This window comes from Camellia sinensis, chromosome 3 (assembly GCF_055761805.1).
Source record: "Camellia sinensis isolate YWXY chromosome 3, ASM5576180v1, whole genome shotgun sequence".
NCBI classification, from domain to species: Eukaryota; Viridiplantae; Streptophyta; class Magnoliopsida; order Ericales; family Theaceae; genus Camellia; species Camellia sinensis.
Genome location: NC_138963.1, coordinates 163,808,445 through 163,820,653, shown reverse-complemented (window position 1 = coordinate 163,820,653; position 12,209 = coordinate 163,808,445). Strand labels below are relative to the sequence as shown.

The 12,209-nt window shown below is 31.5% G+C and overlaps 1 protein-coding gene and 2 long non-coding RNA genes across 3 annotated transcripts in view; 2 read left to right on the top strand and 1 right to left on the bottom strand.

The window, feature by feature from the left end:
• Positions 1-10,800, bottom strand: part of LOC145822879 (uncharacterized) — a 64,050-nt gene extending 53,250 nt beyond the window's left edge. Inside the window, exon 1 of the long non-coding RNA XR_014364717.1 lies at positions 10,619-10,800. This is a non-coding gene — a long non-coding RNA (uncharacterized LOC145822879). The remainder of the gene's footprint in view (positions 1-10,618) is intronic.
• On the top strand, positions 8,419-9,236 carry LOC114318507 (nicotinamidase 2). The gene has a single exon (XM_028265413.2). It carries the CDS (start codon positions 8,509-8,511, stop codon positions 9,109-9,111), a length of 603 nt encoding a protein of 200 aa, XP_028121214.2. The 5' UTR covers positions 8,419-8,508; the 3' UTR covers positions 9,112-9,236.
• On the top strand, positions 10,664-12,209 carry LOC114282553 (uncharacterized). Its single transcript, XR_003636279.2, has 4 exons — positions 10,664-10,722; positions 11,599-11,664; positions 11,851-11,942; positions 12,073-12,209. It is a non-coding gene; the product is annotated as an uncharacterized LOC114282553 (long non-coding RNA).

The window sequence follows — 12,209 nt, the reverse complement described above, 5'->3', positions numbered from 1 at the left end:
TTGGTTACAAGAGGGTAGAGATTGCAATAGGAGACAGAAAGCAAGTTAGAGATAGACAATAAAAAAAGGGACATTAACATAAAAATAAAAAAGAATATAGAGAATGCCAAGAGTGGTTATTTAGTGACAGAGCGAAGAAATTAAATGAGACACTATTAATTACAATTTAAAAAAAAAATTCCCATAACCAACAATAATAAAGTAATAATAATTTTTGAATTAATATTAAACACAAAAACTTAAAAGTAATTCACATAAAATTTTATGATTGACCTTGAGGAAGATTCGAAAAGATAGTGTTATTTATAATTGGTGGATCATGAATAATGCAAAAAAGTCATGTATATAAGTCTTAAAATAAATTATATAGTGACATAATCATTTTTTTGTACAAAATTTGAGTAAAAAATATAATGGTGATACAAGTCATCATTGACATATAATATCACCAACAAATAATAAAACAACACATGAAGGGTGAATCCTACATATCAAATATAATTAATAATCCAGTAACTTCCACATATGTATAGTGAGATTAAATATATTTACATGTCTATAATGATGGACATCACCGTTGTATTGAGATTTTTTTCATAAAATTTTCATACATAATAATGTAACTTGTTATGGTTCCTTTATTTTCAATAAAAATACTATTGTTCTCATAATTTAAAAATATCATTGACATGTCATTCTAAATATTATTTTTATATAAATTTTTTATTTGAACTATTTTCTTTATATACATATATATATAAAATAAAAAATAATAAAAAAAAAATTAAATCCAAAAACCATGAGGGGCATGTGACCCCATGGCTCCTACGTACCTCCGTAACTGGTGGCCACCGTAGAATACTAAAAAAATTATTTAAGGTTGTGTTTGGTAGACTTTTGTAAATATGATTTGAGAGTATGAGTTGTATTTTGAGTTTGTGAGTTATAGAATTATGATTTGAGTGTAGAAAATTTGTTTGGTTATGATTTTTGAATAGAGTGTTGAATTGAGTGTGAAATTGAGTTTTGAAAGTTTGATTTGCATGTGAAGTAAGAAAATTTGTTTGGTTATGAGTTTTGAAAAGAGTTTTCAAAACTTAATTCAAATTGTTATAACTCATAACAAAACATACTAGTTTCACACTATTGAAAATTCTAATCAACACTCATAACCAAATTTTTTTTAAAATTCAATTAAAAAATTTTATTATTAACAGAAAATAACATTAATCAATTTTTTAATTGAAAATACTACAAAGGAAATAATTTTTTTTCAAAATAAATATTCAAAAAATTTAAATCATAAATATTTAAATAATTTAAATAATCTAAAAAATTTAATAAGTAAAAAATTAAAATAAATATTCAAAAAATTTAGATCGTAAAAATTTAAATAATTTAAATATTCAAAAAATTTAAATAATTTAAAATGTTAATATTTTAAATTTAAAAATAACTCTACACTCAAATCGTAACCAAACATATAAAACAAAACTCAATTAAGAAATTATTTTTAAAACTCAGAACCAAACACACAACTCGAAACTCCACACTACTTTCACAACTCTACGCTCAAATCGTAACCAAATATATAACAAAAAAATTAAAACATTTAAAAATATTTTTATAAAATAGAGTTTGAATTTATTTTTATAAAATATTTAAAATTTAAAAAATTAAAATCGTAATATTTTGAAATTAAAATATTTAAAAATATTCAAAAAATTAAAAATTAAAAAAATCATAACATATTTAAATATTAAAATATTTTAAAAAGTAAAATATTAATTTGAATTGGATTTTAAAAAGAGTTTTGAATTATGTGTTTGACTATGAATTTTAAAAAGTAATGATTATGTTTTGAATTGAATTTTGAAAAATAGATGTAAAATTATGATTTAAAAATTTTAAACAAACAATATACTCAAATCAATGAATGAAATTATAATTTGAGAGTTGTGCCAAACGGAGCCAAGACTCTTGGAACATTGTTCCATACCAATAGATAAATACACGTTAACCCTATACTATTAGATTAACAATAAGACTAAAGGGCCTTCTCAAAAAAATTATCAACTGTCCACGCGGCAACCCACCTCAAAGTGAAAACTTTAACAGAGTCCTAATTAATCAGATTATCTATTTATGGCTAGTTTGGCCTGTACTAAATAAGTCAAAAAATTAAAAAGTCACTATCTTATTTAAGTCACATCATCTTATTTAAATCACATCACCTCTCTAACACATCACATCAAATCCAACCCAAACTCAACCCAAACCCACCAATAAGTCAAAAAGTACACTTTTTTAGGACATCCCAAACCAATTATTATTATTATATAAAGACAAATAGAGAAAATATGTATATATTTCTTTCTTTTTTTCGTCTCAGAACATGTCTTAGGATCGTAGTACCATGATACACACAACTAAAAAATAAAATAAAATAAATACATGCGCCAAATATATATAATTCTATTTGGTTGAGTTTTTAGAATTTGTGTTCTAATTTTTTTTTTCCAAAAATTAAAAACTAGCTTGACAAAAATAAATATTAAAAACCACATTTTAAAAATTTTTGAAATTATTATTTACCAGAAAAGGGAAATCATATAAAAAGAATGGTTTTTTTTTTTTTTAACCAAACTAATTTCTGAAATTTTTTAGATTTTTTTTTTTTTGAAAACTCAAACAAATAAATTGAATCAGAAATCATTATACAAATTTATTGATATTTTAATAAAAAAAAAAAGAAAAAAAAATGTTGATATGTAATGAATTTATTCATTTTATAAATTGTTTGCGGGGCTTAACTTAATTAATTGGTAGTCACTTCTTTATGTGAGGTTTTTTTTTTTTTTTTTTTTTTTTTTTTTTTTTTTTTTTTTTTTTTTTTTTTTTTGGCTATGTACGTGAGTTTTATGAATAATCACTAATTTAGATTCATATGAATTTATTTTTTCTTTATATGAGTGCTATAGATTGATCAATTAATTAATTATAGGGGAATTTTTTTTAAGGTCTCTGGTATTAAGATTTTATAGTATAAAGGACACTCAATATTTTCATGATGTCTAAGGTCCCTCAACATCAATCCAGGAAAAATTCGATCAAGAGAATTTCTCTGGACAAATCACAGAGAAAATTCCAAATTTCTCTGGACACATCATAGAGAAAATTCCAAATTTCTCTGGACAACAATGAGGACTAGTGCTCTGCTTCAGAGAAAATTTGGTTAGTCCAGAGAAATTCTTTGGTTTGGACTCAATTTTCCCTAGGTTGAACTAGTGCTCTGCTTCAGAGAAAATTGGGTTGGTCCAGAGAAATTCTCTGGTTTCCAAAACTTCCACATATTATAGGGATGAAACACTGGAATATCTTGCCAATTTTTGTGCGTATGTGTCTTCACATTTCTAGTTTTCCTTCAAGGCATTTGTATATCTCATGTCTAGTCGATGCATTTGGAATTACATGCTACGTAGTGTCTATTTAAGGAATTTGGAGAGAGTTTTTTCTTCATCTCTTTTATATTATCTCTTATAAAATTGCATTTTCTCCCGCAGTCTAAATAGTTGTGAGCTCGAGTTCCTTGTGTCTACACTTGAGAGACTTCTGGAGCTTCTTTCTTTGAAGGCCATTGATATATCTGGTGTTTCCTTACTGGTAATGTTTTAACCTATACCTTCTTCTCATTTAGCTAACATTTATTTTAAATTTTTAAACACAATTATGTATGTATTTTCTATAGATAACAAAATGAAGAAGTTGAAAGGCAGTGAAAGTTTGATCTGGGTTAAATTATTTTGCTTACCTAGTAGATACTCCTCTTGTGTACTATTTGTTGTTCTAATTATTTTTTCCATAAGAAAAAAACTATTTAATTGGTAGAAGTACTTGAACTTCTCTCCCTTGTTTTTTTTTTTAAAAAAAAAAATTTACATTATTTTGTGGCGTGATAATGAGTTGTATTGCAAATAAGTGGGCTGATCTTTGATTTATGTTGAAGTTGTTGGCCTTCTTGGTTCTTTATTTTCTTTGAAACTTCATGTTTTTCTAGAGAAATTCTCTGAATTTTGTCTAGACTAAACCAGAGAGAAATTTTCTTTGATTCAAATATAAAAAAGCTGTTCAAGCTCATATCTTATTGGATTCTCAAATGCTCATAGAAATCATAAACAATGAGATTGAGCTTACATGGGATAAAAGAAATTTCTCTGGACTCTCTATCTTCTCTCTCTACAACCCCCTTCTGTTGGACTCTCTGGAACACTCCAGAGAAATTTAAAAATTTATTTGGCTTCACCAGCCTCCTCACAAAATTACCGACGACATCATTGGTTATGATATACTAAAGGTCTCCTTTGTGATCTCGCTGCTCTTAGGGTTCGAGTTGAGCAGATTAGGTTTCGTGAACTCAAAAGTTAACAATTGAGGTTGCGATTGGGGATGATAGCTCGCAAGAGCCACAGAGGCTGGCGTCGGAGTCTGATTGTGAAGAGACGAGGAGGCAAACGACGAAGCACAAGGCAATCTGCGGCGGAACTGAGTATGGCCAGTCCGGTTCAAAACTGAAATAACTCTTTTGAACTTGGAAACAATGAAATCAGTGAGTTCTCTGCAATCCAATTGATTCGAAGAAGGTTGTTGTTGTTGTTGTTGCATTTGCTAAGATTAATGATAAATTATATGAATCAGATGTTCCATGCTTTTCAATCCAACTCCACCGCCATTGAAGCTATATATATATATATATATTTGTGTATGTATTCTAGAGAGAGAGAGAGGAGTGGGAAGCTGAGGTTAGATTTCAGTCAAATTTCTCTGTGATATATGGGTGTGGGACTTGAGGGACTTTAGACATCATAAAATAATATTGTGGATCTCTTCCATTACTAAAAATGGGAGAGGGACCTTAGACTAATTTTCCCTTAATTAAATTATGTTAAAGTTAGGGTATTATATATATATATATATATATATATTTCCTTTTAAATAAAAACAACATTGATATTGAGTTGGGATGCCATGTGGACGGTTGATAAATTTTTTGGTAAATTAAGGAGGCTCCTTAGATTTATTGATTTTTTTTAGAGAATGTAGGGCTGTGTTTGGAGCAGCTTTCTAAAACTAATTTCACCCTTACATTCTAATGTTATGTTTGGTTGAAATTTTCAAATTATGATTTCAAATTAATTTCAAAACACATTTTGAAAACATGTTTGGTAAACCAGACAATTTTTGAATTTTTTGTCTACTTGGTCGTTCAGTCGATTGATTGAAACAGTACTTTTTTTCTTTCTTTTTTTTTTTTTTTTTTTTTTGCAATTGGCAATTGCCACCTTTTATTTGGAGGAAAAAAAAAATTTAGACCAAAATGACAAATTATTTTTTTGGATTGAATTTTAAAAAGAGTTTGGTTATGAATTTTGAGTTGTATGTTTGGTTGTGAGTTATAAGTTTTTCAATTAAGTTTTAATCAAACAACTTTTTTCATTTCATATGTCACATCAAAAATTCAAAACTCAATTTAAAATTATTTTTAGGAAAATGCTTGGTAGCTCAAAATTTTGTGGCTCAAATGGCTCAAATTTTGTCAAAACGACGTCGTTTTACACTCGTTTACACTCAAAACGACGTCGTTTTGAATGATTTGAGCCATTTGAGTTACAAAATTTTGAGCTACCTAGCATTGTTGTCATTTTTAAAATTTATAACTAAATAAATTTTCTCTTTTCAAAACATAATTCTAAAACTCTATCAAATACTATCTAGGTTTTTGGTTTATCTTCATCGTTTTTATGTAGATGAAGTGGCTGTTGTGTGCGTCTTTGGGTCCATTTTAGAGTCTGTTTTGATAATCCGAACTGTTCACTTTTTAAAATATATTGAATAGAACATGCTTATAAAAATAAAGTTGATCGATATAGTTAACCATTTCATCGAATTGTATTTCTATCTGTAAAAATAAATAGCAAATTTGATATGAAGTACAAAAAAAAAAAAAACATATACGATTCAATGAAAGAGTTATTGATATCTGATCAATTTGATTTTTTTTACAAATGTGTTCTATTTGATATACCCTAGAAAGTAAATAGTTCAAACTACTAAAACGGGCTCCAAAATGGGTCCAAATTGCCCGCACAACAGTGCTGCTATGCGGGAAGCCACACCATCCCTTAGGGGCGGGCAATGATTTATCCAATCCGCAAAACTCGCCCAATCTGCATACAAATGGGCGGTTTCGCAGACACAATGCGGGCGGATGCAGTTTGAAATATGGCATGCTTACGGGTTGCAGGTTTAACCCGCACCTGCAAGAAACCGCCTGCCCTCTTTTTTTGTTTATTTTATATATTTATTATTAATCTTAACCGTTGATTTCATTCATATATCCTACATAGCTATTTTTGCCAAAAACAAAACACCTTTTATTCTTTGAACTTACTCTAGTATTATATTTGCTAATAGTATTATATCAATTAAAATTGAATAAATATTGATCATATTATTATTGTTTCATAACTGAACTTGTCCCGGATGAAATGTGATTTGGAATTTTAAATTCCTTAATAAATATAGAGGTCTAGTTTATGATTTTGAAATATATACTTGTGTTAGTTTATGATTTGATTTAGAATTTTGAATGATTTGTTTGTGTTACGAATTGATTTTGTTGTATTTTTAATTTTATAAATTTTAATTCATTAATTATTAATATTGGAGCATTTTAGAAAATAGGGGGAAAAGGACCCAAAATAAATATTTACAAAATGGGAAGAAAAAAAAAGGCTCAAAAAATAAAATTTTGAAGAAAAAAATTCAATCCGCAAATCGCCCTCATATCCGCGAACCATATCCGCACAAATCGCAAACCGCATTTGCGAGCAGGTTAATTTTTTTCCAAACCGCAAAGATACGGACGGGTCCAAACCGATCCGCAAAGAGTCCAAATCCGAACCGCGAACACCCCTGCCATCCCTGTTCTTGGGGATGGGTTTACAAAATTTGTTTGAAATACCGAACAAATTACATTTAAAATTAGTGACTTTTTTTTACGCTTTTTTTAAACTGACAATAAAATTTATAATTAATGATATTTTTTGTAACAATTTTTAAACTTTCGTTGAAAATTAACAATTAATAACTTTTTTTAATAGTGTTTAATTAAAAATGTTATTAATTATCATAAAACTTATTAGATAATATTATGTAAGTCTCCTAAATTTTTAATCAAATTAAAATAGTCAAATAATAAAAAATAATTAAATTTCTGAAAGGATGCCTAGGGGTGTAAATTCGACCCGGCCCGTCCCACATAGGCTCGAGTTCTCGCCAAAATTCGAGTCAGGCCGAGTCGGACCACGGGCCAAAAAATTAGACCTAAGTCTAAGTTCAAGTGGTATTTGGGTCTCGGGGCGGGTCTAAATATTTTTTTTTTAATTTTTTTTCTATTTTTTCATTAAAAATGACACCTAACCTTAGGTTGGCCGGACGAACTAGACCTCAAGCTAAACTTTGAGTGGGCTTGAGCAAACTAAACACCAAGTCGAATTTCAAAATAACAGCCCAAATTCGAAGTCGTAAGCTTGACTCGGATCTGAACCTTATTGGTTCGGATCCACCTAGCCGCGGACAGATTTTATTTGAGACCACCCGGACCGCAGACCTATTTTTACACCTCTTCGGATGCCATGTTTGTTCGGTCGCGTCCGGCCAAATAAACAAAATTTGTTGCACTTTGATTAGGGGTGAGCATGGTCCGGATTGGACCGGATTGGGATAAAACCAGGACCAATTCGTTATCTACGGTTCCTGAAAAATTGGAACCAATCCAATCCGTTTCAATCATGGAACCAATCCAAACCAATCCATTTAAATACGGATTGGATCGGTTTAGGACCACGGATTCACATAATTAAATAACAAATATATATATATATATATATATATATAACACTTTAATTTCATAAAAATATAAACATAGCGCTATATTAGTTCCACAATAGCAACATCTATTTCTATAATAGCGACGTATTGTTCTAGAATTTAAACAACCATAAGAAAACTGGTTTCACCATAAGTATTTAAACCATTACAAATTAAAACTAAAAACTAACAAACAAAAGTAATAAAAGAAAATATTATACAGTTTTAGGTTTGAGTTTAGATTTTATATAAAATAAGAGAAGATACTATGGGGAGGATGTATAATAAAAATATATACTATTTGTATACGGTCCGGATCGGTTCCAATCCAGAACCGTGGGGTTCAATCCAGAACTAATCCGTGTACTACGGATTTTTAATTCTTCAATCCGGAACCGAACCGCGAATTTAAAAAACCAATCCAAACCTATCGAATTGGACTGGACTGGATCGGATTACGGATTTTACGGATTCCTTGCTCAGCCCTAACTTTGATTTGTCAAACAAATCGCAAATGCTAAAAAGAAAGAAAAAAGGAAGGGGTGGTTTTCAGTTTTGCCCTCCACTCTATCTCTATCAATGGCCATGAAATCTGCAACATGCTCTTCTTACGAGAAATTTGAGATCAGGAAACGAAACCCAAACCCCAAAATCTCAGTTCTGTTAGTGATTGATATGCAAAACTACTTCTCTTCCATTGGGAAGCCCATCCTCTCAGCCATCAACACCACCATCGACCTCTGTCGACGCTCCTCCATCCCCGTACTCTTCACGCGCCACCGCCACAAGTCCCCCTCCGACTACGGCGTTCTGGGTGAGTGGTGGAACAACGACCTAATACTCGACGGGACCCCCGAGGCGGAGCTGATGCCGGAGCTGGGCCGGAAGCCTGGAGATGGGGTGGTGGAGAAGAACACATACAGTGCGTTTAGGGGCACGGGCCTGGAGGAGCGGCTGAGGGAGATGGGAGTGGAGGAGGTGATCGTGACGGGGGTGGTGACCAATCTGTGCTGTGAGACGACGGCGCGTGAGGCTTTTGTGAGGGGGTTTAGGGTTTTCTTCTCTACAGATGCGACGGCGACGGCATCGGCGGAGCTGCACGAGGCCACCTTGAAGAACATGGCTTATGGGTTTGCTTATTTGGTCGATTGCGAGAGGCTTCGAGATGGGTTTTCTGTGTAAAGTTAGGGATTTTATGTATGTTGTGTAAAGTTTGGTTCTTATGTTTTTGCCCTTTTTAGTATGTTGTGTGTTAGTTTATCTAGTTTTTAAAGTATGGTGCAATAAAGACGGCTTCCTTCTTGACATATTTGTATTGGAATTGTCCTTTTTTTTTTCTTTTTTTTTTTTCATTAATTTGAAGAGAGATTTAGAAAGGAAAATGAAAGGACTGATGAAATGTGAATGAAATATGATATATTTCACACACATTTTCTCTTTACCTTTCCAAACCCTTCCAAAATTCATGAACCAAAATTCATGAACCAAAGTTGCCAAGTAGCTCATGGTTTTGTTGTACTGTCTACTTATTGTGCTGCTTGTTTCTTTTAAAATTTACTCAATTCCAATGTTATACACCGGCCTAAAACATTTATGACAAGTGACAAGTGCATGTGGCTTTGATTGGCTCCTCATCTATGTATGTGTTAGCCCATGGTGCGTGAGAATGTGTTCTAGTTTTTGGATGATTTTGTTCTAAATTGGTGTTAGTTAAAAATTATTGTGGTTTTTGTTATAGGCCTTGTGATGGTGGGGTTAATTATGATCTAAATTATTGTTGTGGTGTTAGTTATGTATCATTATGGTGTTTGGTTATGTTGTAAAATTATATTACTTACGACCTATTGTGGAGTAGTGCGGTGGAAGCCTTATTCAGCTGCAAGAACATATGTTCAACTACAAAAACAAGAAGTTTTGCTTCATTCTTGTCTTGTGGCAATACCTCTTTTGCATTATAGTTACTATGCTTAAGTTTGTGTTGTGTGTTCATTTCCAAAAGTAGAGGATAAAAAATTATGCTAATGGCATGTGCACATAATATTACTAATCCTTGCTAAAACTTTCTCATTTGTAGCAGATTGTGCAACCATTATTCCTTAGATCAGTTATGTGTATGTTTTTTTTCCTCATTATCATGATTTGATTATTAGTTTTAAAGTAAAATATGCTACCACTTTTTTTTGTTTTGTTTTGTTTTTTTTTTTTTTTTTGGGGGGGGGGGGGGGGGGGGGGTGTTGGGGTTTGGGGAATTTGGGATACAGGTAATTCTCCTCCATTAAATTAAGTTTTAAAAAAATTAAAAAAGAAAAAGTAAAGTGGATGAGAACCCAAAACAGAAGGAAAAGAAATAAATATGTTGTATCAATAGACACTCGGTGAAATCTCTCTTTTGGATTTGTTGCAAAGGTTTTCTTTGACTTAGTGTCTCATCAATCTTTGAATTATTGTAGTTCTTGTTTTGGGCATTTGTTTTGATATTGCTTTCCTTCTATACAAGAAACTAGATTTAACTCTAATAAGCAAATATACTTATTGAAAGTACTGGATATGAGCTAAACTAATTGCAATTATCATACTGTAATCATTTGCTGATATAATAAAAAGTAAGCTTTATTACATTTCAGTTGACAAGGCAAATGATTATAATAAAATTTAATTGGTAAAAGGCAGAAAAAGAGAAGAAAAATACCATTAATAGATGGGCATGATCCTTGGGGGTAAGAATGAATAGTTGAGTACCATGATGCTGCTTCTTCCTGGTTGTTGTTGCCTTTGTTCTTCTTCCGCTCTCTGGTGGCCCTCTTTTCCTCTATGTTCTGTTTTCTTTTAAAATCCTAGAATTTCCCCTTTCATAACCTTAATGTTTTTTATGCTTAATACCAGGAACTTTTGTGAGTATGCATAATGTGTGGTTTCCAAATTACTATTGTGCATGTGATATGACCCCTTGGGCTTGACTAGTAGGAAGATTGGGAAGCATGTGGGAAATGTATATAGATATTATTAGATCATCCTACTTCCTACTTCATTACAATCTGTTGGTCCTTGTAGGATAAAGTATTGCAATGCAGAATTAAGAAAGAGACTAGATTATTTGACGATTAAATTAGAAAAAAAAAAAAAAGAAGTTAAACAAACTAGAAACATAAATTGTATTATTCAAAATTATGAATCCTTGTTGCAAAGATAGTTATTGGGATGCCTAAAATAGCAAAATATCTTGAGTTTGGTGCCAAGAAGTAAATTCTGTGGTTAGGATGGAAATGTAATGCAGCCTTAGGTTTATTAAATGTGTGCAGAGAAACATATGTGAAATTCTAAGGACTTATGTAACTGTGCCTAGAGGGAGGCCCAAATTCCAACGTACTATCATTTTGTTCTCTAATAAAATTCTTGTCTCTAAGAGTAAAAGAGAGGGGAAATGAAGAGAGTGGAAGCAAACAGAGAGTATAGAACTGTTTATTATTATGTTGCTCCATGCAGCTAAAAACTTATAAAATTAGTAGGGCAGGAAAATGGAGTGTTTGTTAGGATGGGAAAGTTCCTTGCTTTGGTTCACTTTTTGAGGTTAATGCTCAATGCAAGAGTTGGATTTGTCAATGTTCGATACTGTCTTTAACTGCTAAAAAAGGTTTGTTTGGTTAAGATTTTTTATTTATCATGGTGCAGCTGGACATGAAAGATTCAGAACACTAACTAGTTCATATTATAGAGGAGGTAAAGGAATAATAACGGGTAAGTTCTCTAGTTCTTCATTGTTTATCTAACTTTAGTCCCTTTCTGTATCGATTTAATTTTGACATATGTGCCTTCAGTGTTACTTTCTGTATGATAAAATCCTCAAGTTATGCACACGGAGCTTGATATTTTGTGACTGGTTGTAGTGTCCCTCTCCTCCTCCCCCATTTTTTCCTTTTGTAGTGTTCCCCATCATGTATATTGGTTATTCAGTCACAACCTTCTGAGTTATTAAAGTTGAGATGGAATCATTTGGCAAGAACTTCCGCACATGGGTAATTTTTTAAAACTATGACCCAAATGAACTAAATAGTCTATTCATTGTGCAGTGGATATAGTTAAGTGTGAGAGTTTGGACACCAAATTGTTGTCTTTGTATTTATTTTAGTTTGTCAAAATCTGCAGCTGCTAATGTGTGCCACTTCAGGTCTGATTTACATATGGTATGTAAGCTATCCGTAATTGATTCATACGCAATCTGTACACTTTTCTGGCTGCTAACTTGTCTAAGATTCCTGTTGGCCTGGCAATGTTCTATGTTG